The following is a 23477-nucleotide window of genomic DNA, read 5'->3' on the forward strand; positions in this document are numbered from 1 at the left end:
TTTTATATTATCTTATCTTAAATAATTTTTTCTAGACTAAGTTAAAATACGTTTAACAAAACAAAGTCTTAATGCATATATTCACTCTTTCGATTAGCATTAGCTATATTTTGTTCAATTATCCAGTAGTATAAGTAAAAGTTGTGAACAACCAACATAGGTAATTAGGTTTGAAATAGATTATCCCATTATATTGTTATGGGGATTAGATTGTTGATGACCTATTGCAAGACTTTAAATGTTAAGGTAGCAAATATCTGATGCTTATGTTTGATGTTTCTATATTAAAAATACATTGTGATATGTAACACTAAAGTATTAGTTACGTGACACCTCCTGATGCAATATAACTATTCACACATTCGTTTATATTAACCTCTTAGACACTTACTAAAGTTAAACAATTGTAGCATAAGACCGGGGAGCTAAAACACTGCATTAATGTATTAAGAGCCAGGGCTCAACTATCGAAGCTATATATAAGTAGTGCTTCTCTTACTCTATGATATGTATAGATAAAACACTTATACTTCATATCTCTTCAACAATTTTTTAAACAAATAGGCATGTGACAATTCAAATTATCACTCAATCCAATGACTTATTATTGTTTTTTTATAATTTGTGTGTATATCGTATTACCATGTACTCATAATAGGACATTATTTATTTTTGATGTTGTACCTAGCAAATTATTTAAATCTACACTTTTCGTAGATATGATTAATTTGATACCATATATATCGAACCCATTAATTCAATTATTTCTCATTTTATGCCGCATTATATGTATTAATTAAATTAATATTCAAATTATCTATTATTGTGTGACAAACACACACATATTACGTTCATAACTAACGTACAATATTTAACACTTTTGATAGTTGATTTGAGCAAATTCCCACAAATCAAAGACAATCCACAAACTAACATAAAAGCTTTTAATAAATCATGACAATTTGTGTTAAATATATAATTCTAAAAGTCATGAATTTATATAACAAAAACAAATATTATATTCCACCCTTCTTAAACACATCGATAATTCTCCTCAAAGTTGTTTCAACTAATGTGATTTTTTTGAAAAAATAATGATTCAAATGGGATTTCACTATTTTTTATTGATTCTTAAAATTGAGCAATTTGTTTCGGTATTTGCAATAATTGAGATAAGTAACAGTTGCTTGGAATTTAAGGAAAGAAGGGGGGTTTGAGGGTGTTTGACTTGTAATGGGCCTTTGAATGGGGCAATTGACGAGGACAATCTAAAGGATTTCTTCTTATCATTTTTATTTTAAAAAAAAAAGTAGTAGTAGAAAATTTGACTCTTTATTGCAAATTTTTAGTTACATTGAGTTAGTTTCATGTGTCTAATATTAATACTTTTTTTATCCATTTTTTATATCATGCTTTCTTTGCACTCTTGTTGGTGTCGATACTAACCAAACAAAATATCAACATCAATTTTACACGTCAAATTTATACCCCACCGTCTTTATTTACTTGCTACAATATATATTTTGGAGTATGGCTGATTATTTTGATTTTTATTTATAGGTAAAAATATAGTCATGTGTGGTATTGTTAGATTCATCTCAATATGTAAATTATAATAACCAATTGTATAATTTTTACTTAGATGAAATAAGAAATATTTATTATAACACCATAAAAACCGTGCAAAAGCAGATATAACAAAAAAAATAAGTGCTTGTTTGGTTGCAATAGAAATTAAATTCACATAGGAATTTACGAGTTGTGAGAAATTAATTCCTTTATGAAATTCCTAGGAAATAGACTAAATTATTTGGTAGTTAGAAGGGAAGTTGTAATTCATAAGAATTGTTTGTGTAAAGTATCCCCAAAAGTTAAGGCTAGAGGTGGGCATGGGCCGGGCCAACACGCGGGCCGACCTGGTGTCCGCTACGTGGGCCGTGGGACTGTCACGATCAAGAAATTTTATTTCAGGCCCGCGCCGGCACGAACCCGTCTAGATGGCCCGTTGACCGAACTCCCATTTCCTTTGTTTTTAACCTAAAACTGTCAAAAAGTAAAAAATACAACAAAAAACAGGGGCCAGTGCCATAGGAGGCACGAGTCTGGGCCGGACTGCGGACAAAATCTGAGAATTTAGGCCCGCCACTCACAGGCTTGGGCCCGACCCGTTATTTCCACAAGCCAACGGCCTGAGCACCTGAGCAGGTCCGACCCGGCCCATATCCAAGTCTAGTCAGGACTGAACATTAAAAAATAAAAATTAAAACTGTATTTGTCGAAACGCCTAAAATTAAGACTGTTTAAATCAATTTTTCCTTAAAAAATTAAGGTAATAACCATACATCACACTAAAACCTTACTATTGTGCTCATCCAAACACATTAAATTTGAACTAAAAACCATTAACAAAAAGAGAATGAAACAACAAGATCAACCAAACATATCCACCTTTACCCATTCTATTCACCACCTTCCCCTATTTTTCCACTCATTAAATCAAACACATTGTAGAAATTTCTTTATTGGGCAGTCATTAGCACAACAACAGTATTAACATTATTATAAAGAAACTATAGTATATTTTTTCATCCGACAAAGGATGTGACACATTATTAAATAAAATCTCATAACAACAAACACAATAATAATAATAATAACACAAGTTAATAATATAAACCCCCCTTATAATAAAGTTAGTCAGTGCGTCTTCTTTCTTCCATCCACCCACCACTTTTGGAGGTCGCTTTTATTTTGCGCTAAAATAAAAACCCAATTTTTTTTCTTTTCAATTTCCCAGAATTTTCCCCTATTTTATCTCCGCAAAATCTCTAACCCTCTTTTTTATCCTTCCTAATTAGGAATCTTCTTGTTTTTATGACTATCAATTTCTAGATTTATTGACCCTTTTCTCCTCTAAATATTACCGGGTATAATATCTTTGCTCCATCTTTCAAGGTACCACCTTTTTTAATTGATAATTTGATTAATTTGAGATTATTTGCTGCTTTTTTCATATATTTAAGTTGGTGATCATATATTTGCATGATTATATGTAATGGGTATCTTCAATTTCGTTTTTTTTGTTGTTGTTTGTTGTTGTTTGTTGATGGATCGTTTGTTTATGTTGCTCAATTTCGAAGCTTGTAATTTTTTCACTTTCCCCCTTTTTTTTTCCTTCTATTTTTTTTTTTAATCTTCTAATTTTTTGGAGTTTTATGAGTTGTGGGATACCCCATTACTACTAATTTTTGCTAATTTTGTGGGTGAGCTTTGTGGATTATTTCTCTGTGAATGATGTTTAATTATGTTTTTTTTTTTAATATATATTATGAAGTTTTGGGAACTATTACTTTATCTGAATGAAAAAAGTTGAAGTTTTTTAATCGTGTTTGTTCTGATGAATTTGAAGAGAGTTTGGTGTAACTTGTAAGAAGATCAGAATATCATTACTTGTATATTTTAATTGTATCAAGTTAATTGACTTCTTTCTTTGAAGAAGAAGTCTGAACAATTTTATTCATCTAGTTAGTTTCTTCTGCATTGACTAACTTTTTGAGTCAGCAATTTCTAGTTAGTTGAAAATTCATGCAAGTTTGGCCAGTTCCTCCTTTGTCAGTAGTTAAGGAAAATGAAAGTCAGTTGGAATTCTGTCGGTGAAGATTGATTGATCAGAAAGCAATGAGATTTGATTGCTTTATGAGTAATGTCATTTTAATCCCTATATTATGAATCAGTTCTGGTGATGTGTATTTGGCAATTTCAGTATGTTTAGAATTGGTGTTCTTTTCAGGTTAAGGAATTCAGTATTTCGCTTCTCGACGATTGCAAGGAGAGAGGGTACTAGTTCGTGGAGGTAGTGAACTTCTACGGACTGAGCCTCCTCTCTCGTTCGCTGCTGCCAGTTTCATTCCTAAACTGCTACAGGAGGTTAAAATCCTTCTGAGATATGCATGTAGGTAGCAGTTTTGATAATTGTCAATGAAGTTGTGGGGTTAGTGCTGCAACTTTTGGGTGTATGAGTGAGACGTCGGCTGCAATCATGGGTGCTATCTGTTCTTGCTTGCGCGTGGAGGATATAGAAGATTATGTGAACAGAAACAGTTCCATTTATAGGAACTGTATTTGTCTCAGTTGTTTCCTCCAGAATTTCTTTCATATGGTATGTTGATGATTTGTTGTTTGTCCGTTGTTTACTTGTTTCCTCTTTGTTCATTGTTATAAGGGTCTGGTTCTAATAGTACCTGTTTCTTAGATGGAAAATGGGTTACGTGTATTAGCTGCTTATGCAAGTTACCCCTCATTCATACTTTGACAAAATGGGGATTTAGAAAAGTGGGATGACTGAAGACCTGTCATTGACAGTGGAAGTTCTCTGTGTGATGGTGCGCTATGGGCTTTACTAGACCTCTGCTATGATATGTAATTTGTTGCATTCATTTCATATTTGGATGTGGTGTTTTCATTAGGTTATATTATGTTTTCTCAAGACTTTTTTTTGTGTATGTGTTTTCAAACTAGAATAGGAGGGTTAAAGTGTCAAACTGTTTTATTGGTGTTATTTTCTTGTGCAGTTTGTTTTGTCTTTGGAAATTTATCTCTTTATGGGATGGAAGGAATGGTTTTTAGGAAGGTCTTAGCTTGCTTGAAATCCATGAATAAAATTTCATTCTTTCGTCATGGTGTGGAAAAATTGTCTTTGTATTATTTTTGCTTTTGTAAATGGTTGGCAGAATTCATATTTTCCACACCATTTGGTTGTAGTTTTGGCTGTCAGCTTGTCGTAATATCATATGGTGACATGCTGCTTTTCTGCTGTGAAATCTTGGGGTCAATATGTCAGAGCTTTCTTAGATTCACAGGCTTGGATGAAATTTCAGGTGTATTTATTGTCCCATGTATCATTCTCTAATCATATAAGCAGCTAAATCATAGATGTAGGTTGCACTCTGGATTTCAAGTGGTACTCAAAATGAGCAACAAGGTATTCGTGCATCTTTTACTGGCTGCATCAAAGCTCACATGCTGAACAGACTAATGAGATGTCCTGCTGGTAGTTGTTTCTATTCTTATCTCTTAGGGGAGCATGCAAAAAAGTATCACTAACTTCTTTTTCTGTTATGAGGTTGAGAGATTGTCCTGCGAATAATCCAAGAGTCTCGAAGCAGTATAAGTTATTAAAGGGCTGTTTCGCAGTGACAAGAGAAATAAGGAGAGGAATCAACCTAGAGACGAAAAACAAAAGGAGTTAACCCCCCCCCCCCCGGGGGGTGTTTGGTACTTTGGTTCGAAAGGGAACAAGGCTTTATGATTCTCTCAAAGTTCTATTTTATCTGGTTCAAAAAGGTTTAGTGTCCCTTAGGCCTTGCCTGAGCTTCCTCCCCCACTCCTCAGCCACCTTCCTTGCATACCATCACTCCTTGCTGCATCTCCATGATCACATCTACTCCTGCTCTCCCTTTGCTGTACCTATGCCACCCTTCTCCAAAAGGTTGGCCTCCTCATCCAACACAAGGGTAGGCGCCAATAAAAATAATCAAGGGTCCCCCTGTGTGTGTGTGTGTGTGTGTATGCTGGTTAAGTAAGGGCTGTAATTCAGCATACTATCTCCCTCCTCTTCCCAATTATCATCTTTGGAGCTGGGAGATCCATGTCTGACGATTACTTCCAAACAACCAAACCTACATAAGTTCATCCGAAAGTTCTTTTGTGGCTCCTAACTTGTGTGCTGAAGTGGGAAAGCAGGGGAAGTGGAAGAAACCTAAAAATGGAGGGGCTACTGGGAACCGTTCACTGCATTGTGGGTTCAGTTTCCATATTTCCTTCCTGTGATGTAACTGCTGTCAGCCACCTTTGACGGTGGTTCTAGGTAGTGATGGTTGGATGCGTTTGTTTGGGTTGGGTTTGTGATATTGATGTCTGAGTTGTTCTTCATTGTATTCTATATTCTTTTTTCTGGTCCTTCACTAGAACAGTAGCGAAGGAATTGAAATTTCTTGTCGAGTGGTGGGGGGAGGATCAGTTAGAACTTAGAACCAAATTGGGGAACACATATATGGAAAAGGAGACTTTCGGAAGTTATGCCCTGCAACAATATACATATTGACATAATGGTGTATCAATTCTGCATGGAGCTTCCTTGTGACTTACTTGCAGTTGCAGGTCTTGATTTTGAATGCTGTATTTAAGGTTCTACCAATTTGATTGTCCTCCGCTCTCCTTTTGCCTCTTATATATATTGTAGGAACTATAGCAATAATTTTTACTGATTTGTTGAACTCACGTTATTTAGAGGAGACTAGTATGTCCGAGGGGACAAATGTAAGTTGAATTGACAGTTTCTTTGTAAGATTCAAACATTTATCATTCTTGGACCAGTGTGGTTGGGAGGAGATGTATGATAGTAACGAGAAATAGTAAGTATGAATGGGACTACTGAAGACTGCAGTTGAAATGTGTTGAAAGATTTGGGAGAGTGATGAAACATATTAACAGGATATATCATACCCAAGTATGGTGAAGTTGGTGGTCTGATGACCATGTGATGCTCGAACTCAGCTTTTGACAATTTGGCTTCGCCGTACCCGTGTTTGTGTATGTTGGTTATGTGTGTCTGTTTGCTCTTTCTTGAAGTAGGGAGTAACTTGCAACTTAACTCTCTTTCCTCCTAGATAGCTTGAGAGGGAAAGGGAGGAATGAATTTGCATAAATCTAGCAAGGGGGTTGTTTTTAGATGTCTGAATAACTGATTAGACGCTTTACATTTCCTGTTTGATGGGGTTTTGAACATTTTGATCAGCATATGCACAAGACATAGCTTACTTCTGGTTCCTGGCTTCAGTTAAGTGATTGTTTCATCTTATTGTGTCTGTAGTATTCTTCATTATTTCGAAGGGGGGAAGTTCAATCCTTACCTTCATCCATCCAAGGGGCATCTTTGACTTCTGTGGTGTCAACAGACAACTCTCTTGCTGATATGTACCGGTCTCCTCCAAGGCCATTGCCTTATGATGCAGATCCTAGATATTTTCGCATGCAACGGGATGGACTGTTTTCAAGACGTGAAAAGGGGTGTAGTCATTCACATGATGAATCAGAACCTTTGAGGAGAAGTGATATTGATGGTGATTCTGACCCTTTAAGTACAGGGGACAAATGGGATGAGTCAACTTGTGAAGATGGCGCAAAAGAGTGTCGTAAATCATCTGTAAAGCTTTCATCAGCTAAATCAACAGCAGTAATGGGATACTTTTATTCCTCGTCTGAGGATGAAGATGTTTGTCCAACTTGTCTTGAAGGTAACTTATATCCATTCATCCTCCTTTGATTCTGTGCTAGGTAATCCAGTTACAGGCTATTAGTTGTCCATCATTGCTTAGCTGTTTATCGTCTTCTTTCTACGCTTGTGTATCTGATTTTATAGCTTTCCTTCCACAATTGATATACCTCTTTTGTATCCCCAGAGTCTTGATAGTAGTTTTATCATGTTGATGCAGAATACACTGAAGAGAATCCAAAGATAGTGACTAAATGCTCTCATCATTTTCATCTGGGTTGCATTTATGAGTGGATGGAACGAAGTGAGAACTGCCCAGTCTGTGGCAAGGTACTTTCTCTTCTCTGAAAATTCTCCTGCATTTTTCATATTTCGTGGTCAACATTGACTTTTCCATGTGTTGGAGAGACACTGATGGCCTCTCTCTCTCTCTCTCTCTCTCCGTGCCTGTGCGCTTGCTGTGTCTGTATGTGTAAGATTTGGTAAGAAACTTTTTTGCTTATTCATTTCCTTTAATTTAAGGACCTCAAGTCACTACGGGTTGGTAGCAGCTACCGACCTCATCAAGATTGAGTAGGAGCTACAGAACGTATTGAATTAAAACCGTTACTTGAAGAAGTCCTATCCTAAATGGTTAAACAAGTGTAGACCTTGTATGGAAGCTTTTGGACATGGGATGAGGAGTAGTTACTAGTTAGAAATAATTAGATCTTTATGAGGCTCTTTATTATGCTGAAAAAACACGAATCTTTGCTAACCTTTTGTTTTTGTGGATGTAGAAGTATCAACTTACCTATTTCTGTTAAATAGGTTGGGGTGAGGGTGGTTCACTGGATTGTAGTTGGAAATATTTTTATTTTATTTCAGTTGAACTTACACCGTCATCTGTGATGAACTTCCTAGCGTTGTAGACCTAGTGTCACTCGTTTGATTTGATAATTTGCTAAATTGTTGACGATTCTTATACTCACAATGTGTGTTTTTTTGTCACTATTTTGCTTCTTTCCGATATGTTTTAATTTTTAAATAGATCCAACCGTTGATACATTTCTTGCAGTTGAATCATATTGGATCAATTTAAAATAGTATCTTAACCTATTTGTGATTCTTATTAATTGTGAAGGACTAAAAGTTCATTTTAGTCACTCATCTTCCTTGATTTCTGCAGGTGATGGCGTTTGACGAATCTCCTTGACTTAGACCTGTCTCATGCAAAGGAGCATATGAAGGCAGAAATATAGAGGAAGAAAAACACTAAACACCTAATGGTTTGGTGGAGAATAAAGGGGTGCAATATCATATAAACCTTCATCTATGGTTCCCAACTAAGGGAAAACATTTCTTTACAGCAGGGTGTTATTGTCTTTCACCCGCTTGTTCTCTGCCAAGCCGTTTGGTGTTTTCTCAAACTCATAGAGGAAAGCCTAAAAACTGTATAGTCGTTGTGAATATTGCAGGATTGAGTTGTTTGTATCACCTCGCCTGTCAAGTACATAAAAGACCCAAAAAGGTCCTGCATAGTAGTAACAACAGGTACATTATCAAAGAGTATCTTGCCTTTCTTCTTTTGGCTTGTTTGATACTCAATTCTGGGTATAATTATATATCATCTTAGAGAAATGAAAGCTATGGTTGGGGGATCTTATGAACTGAATATATTGGCTAGTTGCTTGTAAATTTTTCCACTTTTGGTTATGCATTATCGTTCAGAACTCAATGTATATGACTTTGAGCCACTGATTTTATGCACTCGATCACCACTAATGCAATGATGCTTCTCTAGCTCCAATCTATTCTACATTGTTATTAACCCACTTAACTTTCGTTTGTGTAACTGTGTATTATATATTATGATTTGAAGTTGTGTTTATATATTATGGCGATTGATGAAATTGGGTCTGTAAGTTAACGGTTTATGGCGATTGATGAAATTGGGTCCGTATCGGTTTCTGTCATGTTATTATATCGTGGCAGAAATTGTCTGCGTTCAAGTATCCACCCTCTAGCCTCTGTACTCTGATATGAAATGAGCTTATGTGGGGGTATTGCTGATGAATTGTATCAGAAACAAAATTGGTAGATGCAGTTGCCAGTTATCATGTTTGTACAAATTTTATCAGTTCTTTGAGGAGGATTGTTGGTTTTCCTGATCAATCAGAATGTAGAATTTGTCACCTGGTTCTGTTAGTACAAATTAACCCCTTTGAAGTGTAGTACAGTATTACTCCTATTCTTTTGCAGTAGAACAAAGTATATGGAATAATTTGGGAAGATTTGGGAAGGAAGCATAGAATATAATGATTATTATTGAACAGAATATTAGTGACTCCTTTTATAAAGGTTACAGGATTGTTAAATACAATACTTCTGCAAATGAATTTTTGTTCATATTAAACATTGTTCAAATAATAGCATACAAATTATAAACATGCACGCATATGCAATGAACCAACAACCACACAATCATGTGTTCGCATTGTTAGTTGAATAATTTACATTTACTTATACAAGTTCAAATATGGTAACAGAAATAATGATTAGTGTACAATCATGGTGTTTCAAGGCCATTACTTAGTTGCAGCTTCAAAGGATTGAAGGAAGCCTTCAGGAGGCAGCCCACCAGTGAACTTCTGCTTGTTGTTGATCTGTTGAAAACGAGAAAAACAAATAATTATGAGATGCATTGACATGAGTTATGACAGACGACGCTACTTAATACTAGTGCTAAAGATAAGTTAGGGTACAATCTTGAGAGAATCCTAATCTTTTGAGTGCATCTTTTTTCTCTCTAGTACAGCAGCTACTTGATCTTAAGATATCAAAGTTATATGGGCACTCACCACATAGTAAGGGACACCACTAAGATGTGCCGAGTATTTCTCAAAGTCCGCGTTCACCTTCAACAAACACATAGATCAAGTTTAAGTGTTAGATACAAGCTTACGTTAGTTGGTAAAAGTCTTGGGAGGTTGAGCTCAAGACATAAGATTCGAATTTATCGGCATCATTGATCACACTCATTTGTAACTCTATATGAACAAAGACATGGTAACTATAAATGGAAGGAAGGGGGGGGGGGGGGGGGGGGGGGGAGGGTTATATAATCCGAATTTTACGTATTGGTTCTCAATATCTGTAGAGGACAGTTCAGTGAAAAGTGCAATTGAATTTTCCAGACTTGGAAATTACAAATCAAAATTGAAAAGCTAAACAAAGCTTAAACACAAACCAAAACACTTAAAGTGAGAAAGATACCTCCTTGAGGCCATTGTTTGGGTCCTCAAGAAACTCAGCTGCTCCTTCCACACCAACCTTTTTAGCACATTCCACAAGAAACTCCCTGCATCAAACAACAGAAGTCCATTTGAAGATTGAAAGAACTATGCCAAAGTACTAACAAAAATATCACGTTGAGTTCCTTTCAAAATCCAAAATCAATACATAGATGCCAGCTAGATTTATTAGTAAAACCATAGGGTTGATGCCCAAAACCTGTATTTGAATCCCGTGTACATCATTACCATTTGGTGCTCTAAATCTAGATTACTTAGACACTTCAACATGGATATGATATATGAATACTTCGACACTCCAATTTGGGTGAAATCATGGAATATTTTAAGATAGCTAAGTCAGACTCTTCACTCTTGGCTATTACCCGTTTTCAACATCGGGTACCTGACTCTGAGCAACACAGAAAAAAAAGTAAACAAATAAAGGAAGACATACCGGTCACCTATATACTTTCCCTGTGTCATGTATCCAATGAAAAACTCCTCGACGAGATTGTGTTGCTTATCAAGTCCTTGTTGGCCTGCAAAGTATATAAGCCTATGGCTATCCAGAGTATTTCCCCTGTATTTATGTCCAGTTAACAAAAAAATTAGTGACTTCATGTTAAGTTCATCTCAGATTCAAGTTACAAAGGATTGATGATGCCAGATCAACTTACGTTAGCCCCTCCATGTTATAGTTTAGGCCAAGGCTTTTATATACCTGAAGTTTATAATGACAAAATAGTACAACAAAGATTAGATGTAGCAATAAAACTAGTGTCATAAGAGTCTGGCTAATTGCTAAACAGTTAGGCACCTAAAAAACACGGTTACACGGGAGAAGGGGAATGTCACTAATGTCCGCAATCTAAGTCTTAACACTCTAACTACAGTGCTCATCAGGTTAACGACATTGATCTCACCCTCTGCTAGTTGTCTAACTAGTTGCGAGTACAGACTTTCGCTTTTCATAAAGAGAAGAGCAATGCTAGTTACAATTTCTGCCCTTCTAAAATTCTTCTACATAAAATCAAATTCTTATATGACAGGGTGGGAAGAGACTGTACAAGAAGAGATTGAAGCTAACATTCTAGATACAATGAGATTCCTTAATCTCACAGAATTTCAGAATTTGCGTACATCATAGTTTAGCTCGTGATTCAACAATATATATTATATGAAGTGCGCAAACATTATGGGACAAAGAGAATATGTCTAAGATAATGAAGATATACCTCAGTTGTGTGGCCTATAAGGCGTTCATATCGAGAACCAAACTTCCTCTTATAGAAATCCCTCTTGTTGACACCTTCTTTTGGCGCAGAAGGCTCTAGGAAAAAAGGGTGCCAATGTATCTTGACATTACAAATAAATCGAAATTAACACAACTAAAAACGCGATTGAAGAAGACATAAGTATGTGATATAGTAGAAAAATTAAGATGTAAACCTCAAAATTGAACTGATCTTTGGATGCGGCAATAGCTTTATCTAGATTTATTTTGCCCACATAACACCAAGGACATAGATTATCTGAACTGATATCAATTCGAATGAGCTTCTTTGATGAACTGCTAGCTGAATGAGCCATGATTCTGAAGTTCACCTGTTATGTATCTTAAGTTAGTTGAGTGAGCTTCATTCTCTTCTCTTGGTTTAGAAAAAGATGGTAATTTGAGAATACACTTTAAAACAAGTTTAACAAGCTCATATAGGGTAATGTTTTTCTTATACATTAATATAAATATAGGGTCAAAGTCGACGAATATATAAGTATTTTGAAATGGAAGGAGTAATATGAGTATTTTGATATTTCGTATTAAAGAAAAACTCTCATTTTATACAATGAGGTTTGTATAAGACTATAAGTAATTATAGTTCGATCCAAAAAGCAAAATCGACAGCATAATAAAAAAGACAAGTAATAACAGAAAAAAGTGAAGTAAATCCTCAAAACTAAATGAATTTGATCAACGAACAAAACTACTCCCTCTGTTTCAAAATATAAGGCATTCACGCTTTACGAAAATTTACTTTGACCACAAATATCTCTCGTAATATGATAAACAAAAATAATAAAAATTATATCGTTGGATTTGTCTTGAAAAATACTATAATAGCATTGTTTTTTTAAAAAAAAAAAATTTATCAACATAAATTGAGAGTAATTTAACGGTCAAAGTTCGATCTCGAACATTATGCGTGCCTTATATTTTGAAACAGAGGGAGTATTAATTCGGCAAATTAAAAAGTCAAACCTCAGTACTTGACCAACATTGTTTTTTTAATGAATCAAATGATCACAACTTCAGCAAAAACGTCTCGTATGGACCGGGTTCACAATAATTTATTGTGGAGCTAAATGACTTTATAACACAAAAATTGACTACATAAGGGAAATACCTAAATCATACGAAAATTGAGTATATCATACAACAAAAAGTGATTATACCATACAAAAACTGACCATATCAATCGCAAACTGAGTATACTACTATACCATATGGTTTTCGATGCACAATGGGTTATTGTAATCCCGGTTCATTCAACTAATTCAAGTTTTTATGCAACTCTAGCTACTTTCATAAATCATCACTATATTATTATGTGAATGTGATTATAACATGATGATTTCGATGCAACCAAAAACTAAAAGAATATAATTATGTAGTATGAAGAATATATAAATTGATTTGCAGAAGAAAAAATGAAAAGAAAACGTGCAAGAAATTACCAGTATTTGATCTGCGGAGGAAAAACGCGAAGTTTTTGGGAGCTGAGAAAATGTATATTCGATCTCCTGTGATTTTCGTTAGGTGAGGTGAAGGACGTTAAATGAAAACTTATAACTTGAAACTTTTCGGGGGATCGTTGACTCCCCGCGTTTTGCCGTAGTCTCTCTCACCTACCCACTACTTTTTGGACTTCTTGATATCACATGTATAATGTTTTGAGAAGGTATTGGATCAGACGCGTCCGACCATAATATTTGGTCAGACGACTTTAAGTTAGTTTCAATTTTTTCAGTTGGTTTCAATTTTTTCAGTTGGTTTCAATTTTTTTCAGTTGGTTTCAATTTTTGTTCAGAAGACCAAATGAAAGAAAAACAACACAAGCTGAAAGAATTTACACACCAACTGAAAGAACACAAAAGACCAAATGAGAACACAGAAGACCAAATGAAAGAAAAATAACACAAGCTGAAAGAATTTACACACCAACTGAAAGAACACAGAAGATCAAATGAAAGAAAAATCATATCACAAGAAGGAAAACATTATCTTCTTCTGATTACTCATTCTTTCTCTCCTCCTTCCAAAAATTGCAAAAAAAAAAACACACCAATTTCATTCAGTGATAGCTAGAAAGATGATTCGACTCGTCCGATTCTTGACTCGTTGAGGAAGATGATGACGTGGCGACAGTGTGAGTGGAGGAAGAAGAGGTGGTGATTGAAGAAGAAAATGAAGAGTCATCTTTGGCGAGAGCAACGGAGAGAAGAGTTGCGAGTTGCTGCTGTTGATGGTGAAGTCCTTGCATCTTCTTCGTCTTCTTCCTTGCGCTTGCTCAGCCCGTCCGTCGGAAAGAATCGGGTCAGAGGGTCTGACCCAATACTTTCACTAATGTTTTACATCGACCCAATTGATCACAATACCACAAATTATAGCACGTATGTAGTCAACTATGACAAGTAGCCAAAATGTAATTAATTATGTGCTTGTGTACAACGCGTATCATGAATGATGTAATAGCTCCATTTCTCATCAGAGACCGTGAATACTCATTGATTTATTAGTTTCCCCTCAATTTCCCCGTTCTTTTAGCCAGCACATCAAAAAAAATATGACGTATTAGGTGCACGTAGCATTGCAAACTTTGGATAGTAGTCATAATATCACGAACTATATTGGACTTGGTGCAACGCGTGTCATAATGATAATGAAGGTAAGTTTTTTGGCGGACTAGTAGCCAAAATTGAAGTTGACTGTGGTGTTTATAGGAAATAGATGTAGCTTGAAAGGAAAATGAAGGCACTAAAAGCTAAAAAAAATGGAGCTTGAAAGAGTAAATAAATGCCAAAAAACTTATTTTCGTGTTGTGGTAGCATTAATGATACGTGTTGTATTTATGGCTATTAGACACAAATCATAGTTTGCCTGTAATAAAATATAAATTAACGAGGATTCATTTTTTTTGATTGAACTAGTATTTCGAAAAAAGCTAAAAAAATGGCTTTTGGGATAGAGGTATCTTTTAGAGAAGCTTTTGGAAACTATATATAGTTCAATTTTGTTATTTTTCCAAATCAACAACTAGTTTCACTGAATCATAATTGTTTTAAAAGAAATTATAATTATATATAGAGACTTATTAATACGCCATCACCAAATAGCTGAATTGTTGTTTATTAAACTCAAGTGAAAAAATCTTTTTATTTATACACCATTTAAAGAAATAATTATTATACGAACTAAAATACAAACCTATTCCAATCCCAAAATGTGTAATTATTTTTTGTTAAACATTTGATTGAGAATTCCTTTCATTTCAACCATTTCATAAAGTTGCTCATTAGTCATTAATAAAAGTATAGATTATTAGTAATTAAAGATCATAATTAATTTCAATTATTATGTTTGCCTTGAAGGAGAAAACAAAGGGAATACGCCATCCATCACATTCTATCATAAAAGTCTCATTTCTGTTTATATCCAATATTTTGACCTAAAATACCCTCATTGTAAGGATTTAATCTCCACTATGTCCTCATAAATTCATCCAAAACTGCACCCTCATTTAATGCAAATATGTAATATTTGACAAGTTTTTGTCATGGACAAGTTAACAACTCTTTTTGTTTGGTTGTTCACACCCACATCAGAAACGGTAATGTTATAAATTTCCCTTCCATAACTTATAATATGTAGCTTGATGAATTTGCACTCACATCTAGGGGCGTAAGTTCGGTTTTTGGTTTGGTTTTAGGTCAAAACCATACCAAACCGAAATAAATTCGGTTTTGAAATTTCCAAACCAAATCCAAACCGAAATTCGACTCAATCCAAACCAAACCAAACCAAAATATGAAACCAAAAACCAAACCAAACCAAACCAAACCGGATTTTTGTTATCTTTCAAAATCTAAACCAAAACAAACCAATTTTTTTTCATATTCCAAAATCCAAACCAAACCGAAATGAAATTAAATCAAACCAAGATAAAAACCAAACCGAATTTAAACCAAACTTTCTGATAATTTGTATTTTAAGTGACAATATTTTTGTATTTTCGTAATTAATATTAAAAAAAAGAAACACAAAAAAATAATAGACAACATTCGTATGTTAAGTGACAATAATTCGGTTTTTCGGTTTTCCAAAACCAAAACCAATCCAAACCAAAAAACCGAAAAAATAATTTTTTTGAATCCAAACCAAACCGAATTTCCAAAAAAAACCAAACCAAATTACTAATTCGGTTTGGTTTGGTTTGGTTTTCGGTTTTTAACCAAATAACTTACACCCCTACTCACATCATAAACTCTTCACCTTCCATAGCTTAATATCCATGTATTAGTGGGTCAAAATTCATTAAAATTGCTTCTTTTTCGATGTTAAAAAACAAAAGAACGATAAAGCTTCTCAATGCAACTGATCTATTTAATTTTAGATAAAATCAACCATTACTATATAACATGTTGTTGAATTTGTCTCAATATATACTTTCATCATATGAACTTCTTATATTTTTTTACTAATACACAATTAAAACTATTAACGATTAAAGTATTACATTAATAAGTGTCAAAATAAAATATAACATCTATTTTGTTACGAAAAAAATACAATTGGTCAGAGGGAGTACTTCACTTCCACGAGTAATCATATCAATTAGAGTAATTTAAACCAGAAATGGGTTGCCCGTTAATCTAACATAATAGTGGTAAAATCACGACCACCGACCACTTGCAAGATTCCCCAAACATCATCGGTTAAAAATTCTCCATTTTCTCTCTCCTCAGATTCTCCAAACCCCAAACAAATAGTATCAGATACCTCCTCCTTTTTTGGTAGAAAATTCCATCATTTTGTTTTGTCCAATCTTTCAGCAATTTGTTCTTCTTGATCAACATTCCTTTGGAAGATTAAACTTTTGCGTTCTGGGTAATTGCATTTCATGTCTTATTTATAATTTTATATGGTTATATGTTGGTTGTAATTTGATGATTGTATGAAAAAGAAAGGTTTTAACTTTAACAAGTTTAGAGGAATAGACAAAAGTTCGATTTTTTTGATCAATAACGATGTATTCTTTCGTGGGTTATTTGTGCATTGACCATTGCAATTGATATACTAAGTCTTTTCCTGCTTTTTATCAATGTTGAAAGTTTAGAGGTCTTCTTTTTTTTTTTTTTAATTTCATTTTTGCACTTTACAAGCAACAAATTGTCCAATTTTGATTATAATAATCCTTTTTTTTGTCCCTTTTCCCATTTTATTCATCATAATTTGGTGGAAATCCATTAGGTTTTCGAATTTTTCATTTTTGTATGGATACAATATGGAGAATTACAAGGTTTTAGGGTTACAATAATGTGTCATTATCTCAGAATTGAATGTTTAATAATTTACACATTTTATAATTTATAGAGATCCCAAAAAATAAATGTCCTTTCTGTGATGTTAAAGTAATGCAAATTTTCAACTTTACTCAACACCAACCTTATATGTTGATATACAATATTTGCAGTTTTAATTTGTAAGAGATGGAGATTGGTGAAATTCTTGGGGAGTCAAAACCTGTGTCTGTGCCAACAAAGAGTGCAATCTATGTGTGGGGTTACAACCAGAGAGGGCAGACTGGAAGAGAAGAGAAAGAACAGAAGTTGAGGATTCCGAGGCAGCTGCCGCCGGAGCTGTTTGGTTGTCCAGCTGGATTCAATACCAGGTGGCTGGATGTTGCTTGTGGCCGGGAGCATACCGCGGCTGTGGCCTCTGATGGGTCACTCTTTACTTGGGGTTCAGATCTCTTTCCTCAAAATCCATCCTCCTGCAGTTTTGAACCTCTGTGTAACCTCATGATTCTTCCTATTTGATTGTATTTTTACATATGCTTGTGTGTTTGTGATTAAATGGAGGGCCAATTCCTATTTTAGGGGATAATTTTATTTGAAAATTGTTCACCTCTCATCCTTGTGTGTTTGTGATTAGATGGTGAATCAATTCCTATTAGTCTTGGGGAATAATATTATATAAAAATTGTTCACCTCCCATCCATGCTTGCAGATTTTATGCATTGATTTGGGAGTTTATGTGTATGTGATTGTTGTGGTATAGGGGATTCAGTTCATGTATAGATTATGATATCATCTTGTACTATTCTACATATGTTCTTGCATCTGAAATTCAAAGAGTGTTTATTATAAAACAAGCAGACCTTCAAAACAGGATGTAATTAGTTAGTGAAATTTGGTTTTCTTGTTAATGTGGCCATTTTCTTTACTCCTATGTTTTCCAACTGTTGGAATTGGCAAGTCTTTTTCGTCTATATATATTCAATCTGCATATTTTGAGTGCTTCTTCACCTGAATCTGCTATGTGGTGACAGTGTTTGTAGGATTCAGATGGCTCTTCTGTTTAATTAGGCCCTTTAGATATACTTTTTTATGTTAGCATATCACAATTTACTGGTAATTGATAGCTTATGAATCATGACTTTTATTCAACTCTTTATGTATTATTTTTTTATGTATCTGGTGCCCATTGTCCATGCTGTAGTCAGAGTTTGATTATTAGACCTGGCTATCTTTGGCAGGAGCGAATGACTTTGGGCAGTTGGGAGATGGAACTGAAGAAAGTAGGAAACATCCGAAAAAGGTGAATTTGTTAAGTACTGAATTTGTGAAATCTGTATCCTGTGGAGCAAATTGTACTGCTGCTATTGCGGAGCCTCGTGAAAATGATGGGACGATATCAACTGGTAGACTATGGGTGTGGGGTCAAAATCAGGTAACACTTAGGTCCTTCCATTTTTACTATTTTCTACTTCATTCTTATGCTCTATAATTTTAATCTCTCTTCTTGCATTTCTTCAGGGCTCGGATTATCCTCGTCTCTTTTGGGGAGCCTTTACACCAAACACTGTAAGTCTTGGATTGGTTAATGTCTACGCTATGATTGCTTAATTGGCTGGAGATGTTAAATATGTTTTTTTCTTTTCTTTTTATGATTGTTATCCCACATTTTTATGGCCAGCTTTAATGAACTATTCATTTGACATATTTGATATTCTTGTTTGTGATTGGAGCTCGCTGTGCAAATTGTTTTTTCTTGGAAGATTATTGTGGAAGGTCTATTATAAAGGAAACACATGTTCTTTTTGCACTATGATTGCTTAATTGGCTGGAGATGTTAAATCTGTGATTTCTTTTTTTTAATAATTTCTGTCCTACATTTTTATGTCCAGCTTTTATGAACTATTCATTTGGCATATTTGAACTTCTTGTTGTGGTTGGAGCTTGCTGTGCATATTGTTTTTTCTTGGAAGATTGTTGTGGAAGGTCTATTATAGAGGAAACACATGCTCTTGCTTAGCTATCTAATCTTGATATTAAGTAATCTCTAGTTGCCTCTGTTTTCCTGTGAAGATAGTAATCCAATCAGGTCTATGGAATAATGGATAGGTACCTTAGAGGATCAGATCATCAGGCGTAATTATTCTTGTGAATGTTCTAGGCTAAGTGTTTTAACTTATAACCACTTTAATACGACTCTTGGGCTCCTCGATACAATTTCCTAAGGCTACTCTACTTCTTTGGCTTAGAAACAAGAGAATGCCTAAAGCTAAGAGTCTATGGGGCATTTATGTAAATGCACTGATGTGGGACGCATTTTTTTCTATTTAACGTTGAAATCTAGGTTTAGCCTTTTTCCAGAAAGAAGAGTTCATATAGCATTATTGATAGAAGCAGATGTGCATTGCTGGTTCTAGAGCCTAGCATATGTCACTCAGATTATTCATTTTACGTGTAGTACCAGCCGTGAGGAACCAGTGCCGGTTCCTGGGCACTCTGTCATAGGTAGGGATAATTTGACACTTCATTTTAGGCCAAAAACATGGAAAGTTTTCACAAAATAGCCTAGTGGCACACATGGCTGCACAATGAGTCCGAGTAACATAGAGTCTATTGTCAAAAGCGAAAAATAGAGTTCCATGTTTTTAATACCTCAGTAAACTTTTTCCCAGATTCAAAACGTTTAAGACATGACATTCTTAATTACATGTGCCAGTAGATAATCTCTACTCATTTTTAATCCGGGTCATTTTGATGGTATTTACATGTGTCTAGAAGGGACAGAAACAGGCTCTTCTGTTTCATGCTCTGAGCCCTGAGGCATCATTTTCCTGTTGCATCTAGAGGATGTGTGTGTGTCATGTATACTTAGCTTGTTGCTGCCTGGAACAATCTAGAAATCATTACTTTGTTGTTCACCCAAAGCATGCGCGCTAATAACCTATGCTGTAGCTTTTATATTCTAGCTGTTATTGGGGAAGTTGACATGTGTGCCTGGTGTGCACTTGTTTCCTTGTACAGTTAGTACTTTTCCATTTGCTGAACACTCCTGAATTTAACATGTACAGGTTATCCATCAAGTTTCCTGTGGATCAGTGCATGTAGTGGCTTTGTCAGAGGATGGTCTTCTTCAATCTTGGGGTAATGTTCTGCAAGTGTCATATTAGTTACATGACCCTTTCTTTGACTTGCTTTTCCTTCTTCCATTCAGTTGTTTTTTAGTTGTTACGGGGGTATCTTTGTTACTACGACTTGGATATAGGGTTACTCACGTCGGACATGTGTATATGATTGGAGGGTCGAGGATATGACACGGTTACTTGAGGTCAATGAAGAGTCTGATTACCATGAGGGAGGGGGGTGGTTGAAAATTGCTACCGTCCCCGCCATGGTGTTTCTTCACATACAATGTGGGTTGTACTAACTAAAATGTATTCATCTTTCGTCAGGGTACAATGAACATGGTCAACTTGGCAGAGGCTTTACCTGTGACGGATTGCAGGGACCAGGTATTCTAAAAGCATATGCAAGCCACCTTGATGAAACCCCTGAGCTATTGAAGATGACTCAAGTGTCATGTGGGGAGTATCACACGGCTTCTGTATCTGAGACCGGTGACGTGTAAGTGATCTACACTTACTTTTGATAAGAATTGTGTTTCTAGTAGAGTTGTCAATCTTTCTGAGATCGATAGACACTAATATGAAATTACATAGAGAAGCCCAAACCTGACACGACACGACACTAACCGAAACTGATCCGGTGTAATTAAATGGTCATACTATGCAATTATCTTTCTTATTATATAGTTTTTTACTTTTTTATATCCTTTGCAAAACACCTGAAATTAACATGAGACTAAATACTAACAGCCTGTTTACCCGAATTGCCAATTTTAGTTTCTTTGTATGTGTCAGCAATGTGATTATCCACAAGGTTAAGTACGCATGGATATAGTCCTGAGATGAGTCTATTTTTGCCCTGGCAGGTACACTTGGGGTCTTGGCAACATGGGTCAACTAGGACATTGTTCCCTTCAATCTGAAGATAAGGAAGTATTACCTAGACGGGTGGTTGCTCTTGATGGGATTCACATTACCAGTGTTGCATGCGGAGGTGTCCATACATGTGCAGTGACTGCAAAAGGAGCTCTATATGCATGGGGTGGTGGGCAAGTTGGTCAGCTAGGCCTTGGACCGCAGGCGATTTCAGCATCTATTATTTTCAAGGATTCTCAAGTAATGCTTCGGAATATTCCGGCTTTGGTTATCCCAAGTGGCGTGCAGCTTGTTGCATGTGGTCATTGTCACACACTTGTCTCTACCTCAGATGGGAGAATCCATGGGTGGGGATATAATAGCTATGGTCAGGCTGCAAGTCAGAATTCTACCTATGCTTGGTACCCATCACCAGTCGATTGGTAAGAGCCTAAAATGGTGAAATCTGATGTTCACGAAGTTTTGAATTAGAGTATACTTGATTAGTATGGGGCCATCTAATAAATATTTCCAAAGTGACCCACTAGGCCACTACACAGGGCTCTGAAAAGTGAGGGACTCCATATATTGTCAATACTTTACATAGAATAGCATACCCTATTCTCTCTCATTTAGAAGGATTACTTAGTGTTAATTACAACATCTGAGTGAGAATAAATGGCATGAATTATTTGAAGAAATGTAGATATTTTAAAGTTATGTCATCTCTCATTTTTTGGGAGTTCAATTATTGAAATTAGCAAGGATCACCAAGTTTTTAGATGGCTCTGATTGCAACTTTCGACAACTATTAATTGCAGGTGTGTTGGAGAAGTGAGGAAACTTGCGGCTGGTGGTGGTCACTCAGCTGTGTTGACGGATGCTTGTTCGTTGAAAGATTTATGTGAATTCAGGCTTGCTGAAAGTGTTACTCTGGCAAATGCTGCACATATTGAGGATGTGGCATTCAGAACCAGCTCTGATGCTTTATTACGCCTTTGTGAAAGATTGAGGTAATTTCTTTGTTCTGAATTTCTTGAACTTCTTTTTTGCAAGGCTTGTAATCTATTATAGGGCTGGCAATTCGATTCTATGGGTTAGGTTTCTGTTTCGGTTCGGTTTCTGGTCAATTTTCGGGTTATGCTAGAACTGTAACTATTCTTTTGTAAAACTTAATATAAGTATAAATTATGGTGGTCTTAAGAAGCATTTTGTTAAATTTTCTTTATGGATGATCAGGGAGCTGCATAACGGTGGTGGATGGGAACCCGAAGATAATGATTCGAGTCTGATTAGACCATGAGGAAGAACTTGGTGCAAAAACCTGGTTTCCCGTGTCATTGTATTGGTTTAGGGAGATCGTTATTGGCTGTTATTGCGTATTAGGAAGGTTTCAGCTATCGAATCTCCCTTTCTCAATGTATTAATGTATAAACATGAATGTATTGAATCAAAATTATACTTGTAACTTGTAACTTGTAACTTGTAAGCTCAATGTAACATGCTTACCTTGATACTATATTGATTCTGAATAGAGCATTATATGGATGCAAATATCATAAGGTTATCACATTTAGTTATTATCTTGCCTCTTGTATCTTGCACCTATGGGAAAGTGCATGTATTTTATGCGTCGGCGCTTGTAGTACGCACGTCACGCCATAGCCATACATACCATTTTGGTGGAAGTTTTTTTGGTTCTTTTTAAGCATCTTTATAGAAAACAAAATATTTTTCATAATTCATGTTAGATTTTTTCTTTGTTCAAAAACAATACTTATTCTAACAGTTTCTTTTTGAAAAGCAAATTCAAAATGTTATATAGCATACTCCCTCCATTTCAAAATAGAAGGCATTCACGTTTTACGAAAATTTGTTTTGACCACAAATATCTATCAGAATATGATATATAGAAATTATACCGTTGGATTCATCATGAAAAACACTATGACAACATTATTTTTTTAAAAAATTTATCCACGTAAATTAAGAGTAGTTAACCGTCAAAGTTCGACATCGAATATCGTGTGTGCCTTATATTTTTTGAAACGGAGGGAGTACGGTATGTCCTCAAATAATTCTCCTCTTTGACTTCTTGGATCAAACTTATAAATTTTAAATTTTTTAATTGTTCATCAAATAATCATCAGACCATCATGACTTAGCTTTTACTATATTAATTTCAATATATCAAAGTTTGATAGTTTTTATTAATATTGTAATATAAGATAGGAATATATTGCAGAATGTAGTTGGGCAAGTGAAATGTGTACGCTAATCTACGTGTTCCTAAAATTGGTTTGTCAATTCATGCTTTCTATATTCGCTTTTGATGTCGAAAAATGACCTGACATGAATTACAACATCAATATTTATATA

General features: G+C 35.1%; 3 protein-coding genes across 5 annotated transcripts; 2 read left to right on the forward strand and 1 right to left on the reverse strand.

Moving 5' to 3' along the window:
• Positions 1-2700: 2700 nt before the first annotated feature.
• On the forward strand, positions 2701-9035 carry LOC104907005 (E3 ubiquitin-protein ligase At3g02290). Of its 2 annotated transcripts, none has more exons than XM_010695851.4 (5): positions 2701-2955; positions 3791-4159; positions 6872-7295; positions 7494-7603; positions 8442-9035. In XM_010695851.4, exons 2-5 carry the CDS (start codon positions 4016-4018, stop codon positions 8466-8468), a joined length of 705 nt encoding a protein of 234 aa, XP_010694153.2. In that variant the 5' UTR covers positions 2701-2955; positions 3791-4015; the 3' UTR covers positions 8469-9035. The 2 variants fall into 2 exon arrangements, with proteins under 2 accessions (XP_010694153.2, XP_048495400.1); XM_048639443.2 differs by lacking the exon at positions 2701-2955 and adding an exon at positions 3234-3700.
• Positions 9036-9555: 520 nt separating this feature from the next.
• LOC104906998 (hypothetical protein) lies at positions 9556-13447 on the reverse strand. Its single transcript, XM_010695845.4, has 8 exons — positions 13282-13447; positions 11998-12153; positions 11784-11903; positions 11226-11269; positions 11003-11128; positions 10529-10613; positions 10114-10170; positions 9556-9918 (listed from the first exon to the last, which is right to left on the reverse strand). Exons 2-8 carry the CDS (start codon positions 12136-12138, stop codon positions 9841-9843), a joined length of 651 nt encoding a protein of 216 aa, XP_010694147.2. The 5' UTR covers positions 12139-12153; positions 13282-13447; the 3' UTR covers positions 9556-9840.
• Positions 13448-16489: 3042 nt separating this feature from the next.
• LOC104906990 (uncharacterized) lies at positions 16490-22681 on the forward strand. Of its 2 annotated transcripts, none has more exons than XM_010695840.4 (9): positions 16490-16711; positions 17298-17566; positions 18363-18556; positions 18643-18690; positions 20190-20262; positions 20571-20742; positions 21110-21541; positions 21920-22111; positions 22338-22681. In XM_010695840.4, the coding sequence occupies exons 2-9, from the start codon at positions 17314-17316 to the stop codon at positions 22399-22401; spliced, it is 1428 nt and encodes a 475-aa protein (XP_010694142.2). In that variant the 5' UTR covers positions 16490-16711; positions 17298-17313; the 3' UTR covers positions 22402-22681. The 2 variants fall into 2 exon arrangements, with proteins under 2 accessions (XP_010694142.2, XP_019107830.2); XM_019252285.3 differs by lacking the exon at positions 16490-16711 and adding an exon at positions 16921-16942.
• Positions 22682-23477: the final 796 nt, after the last annotated feature.

The sequence above is a fragment of the Beta vulgaris genome, chromosome 2 (genome assembly GCF_026745355.1).
Source record: "Beta vulgaris subsp. vulgaris cultivar EL10 chromosome 2, EL10.2, whole genome shotgun sequence".
Classification (NCBI taxonomy): Eukaryota; Viridiplantae; Streptophyta; class Magnoliopsida; order Caryophyllales; family Amaranthaceae; genus Beta; species Beta vulgaris.

Excerpts from the sequence above, each read along its gene's own strand:
- LOC104906998 (XM_010695845.4), bottom strand. The coding sequence starts at position 12,138 with ATGGCTCATTCAGCTAGCAGTTCATCAAAGAAGCTCATTCGAATTGAT. Across the intron at positions 11,904-11,997 it reads AAGATCAGTTCAATTTTGAG|ATACATTGGCACCCTTTTTT; the intron begins GTTTACATCTTA and ends TGTAATGTCAAG. Across the intron at positions 9,919-10,113 it reads GTGGTGTCCCTTACTATGTG|ATCAACAACAAGCAGAAGTT; the intron begins GTGAGTGCCCAT and ends CGTTTTCAACAG.
- LOC104906990 (XM_010695840.4), top strand. The coding sequence starts at position 17,314 with ATGGAGATTGGTGAAATTCTTGGGGAGTCAAAACCTGTGTCTGTGCCA. Across the intron at positions 18,557-18,642 it reads GGGTGTGGGGTCAAAATCAG|GGCTCGGATTATCCTCGTCT; the intron begins GTAACACTTAGG and ends GCATTTCTTCAG. Across the intron at positions 20,263-20,570 it reads TGGTCTTCTTCAATCTTGGG|GGTACAATGAACATGGTCAA; the intron begins GTAATGTTCTGC and ends ATCTTTCGTCAG.
- LOC104907005 (XM_010695851.4), top strand. The coding sequence starts at position 4,016 with ATGAGTGAGACGTCGGCTGCAATCATGGGTGCTATCTGTTCTTGCTTG. Across the intron at positions 4,160-6,871 it reads TCCAGAATTTCTTTCATATG|TATTCTTCATTATTTCGAAG; the intron begins GTATGTTGATGA and ends TTGTGTCTGTAG. Across the intron at positions 7,296-7,493 it reads TTGTCCAACTTGTCTTGAAG|AATACACTGAAGAGAATCCA; the intron begins GTAACTTATATC and ends ATGTTGATGCAG.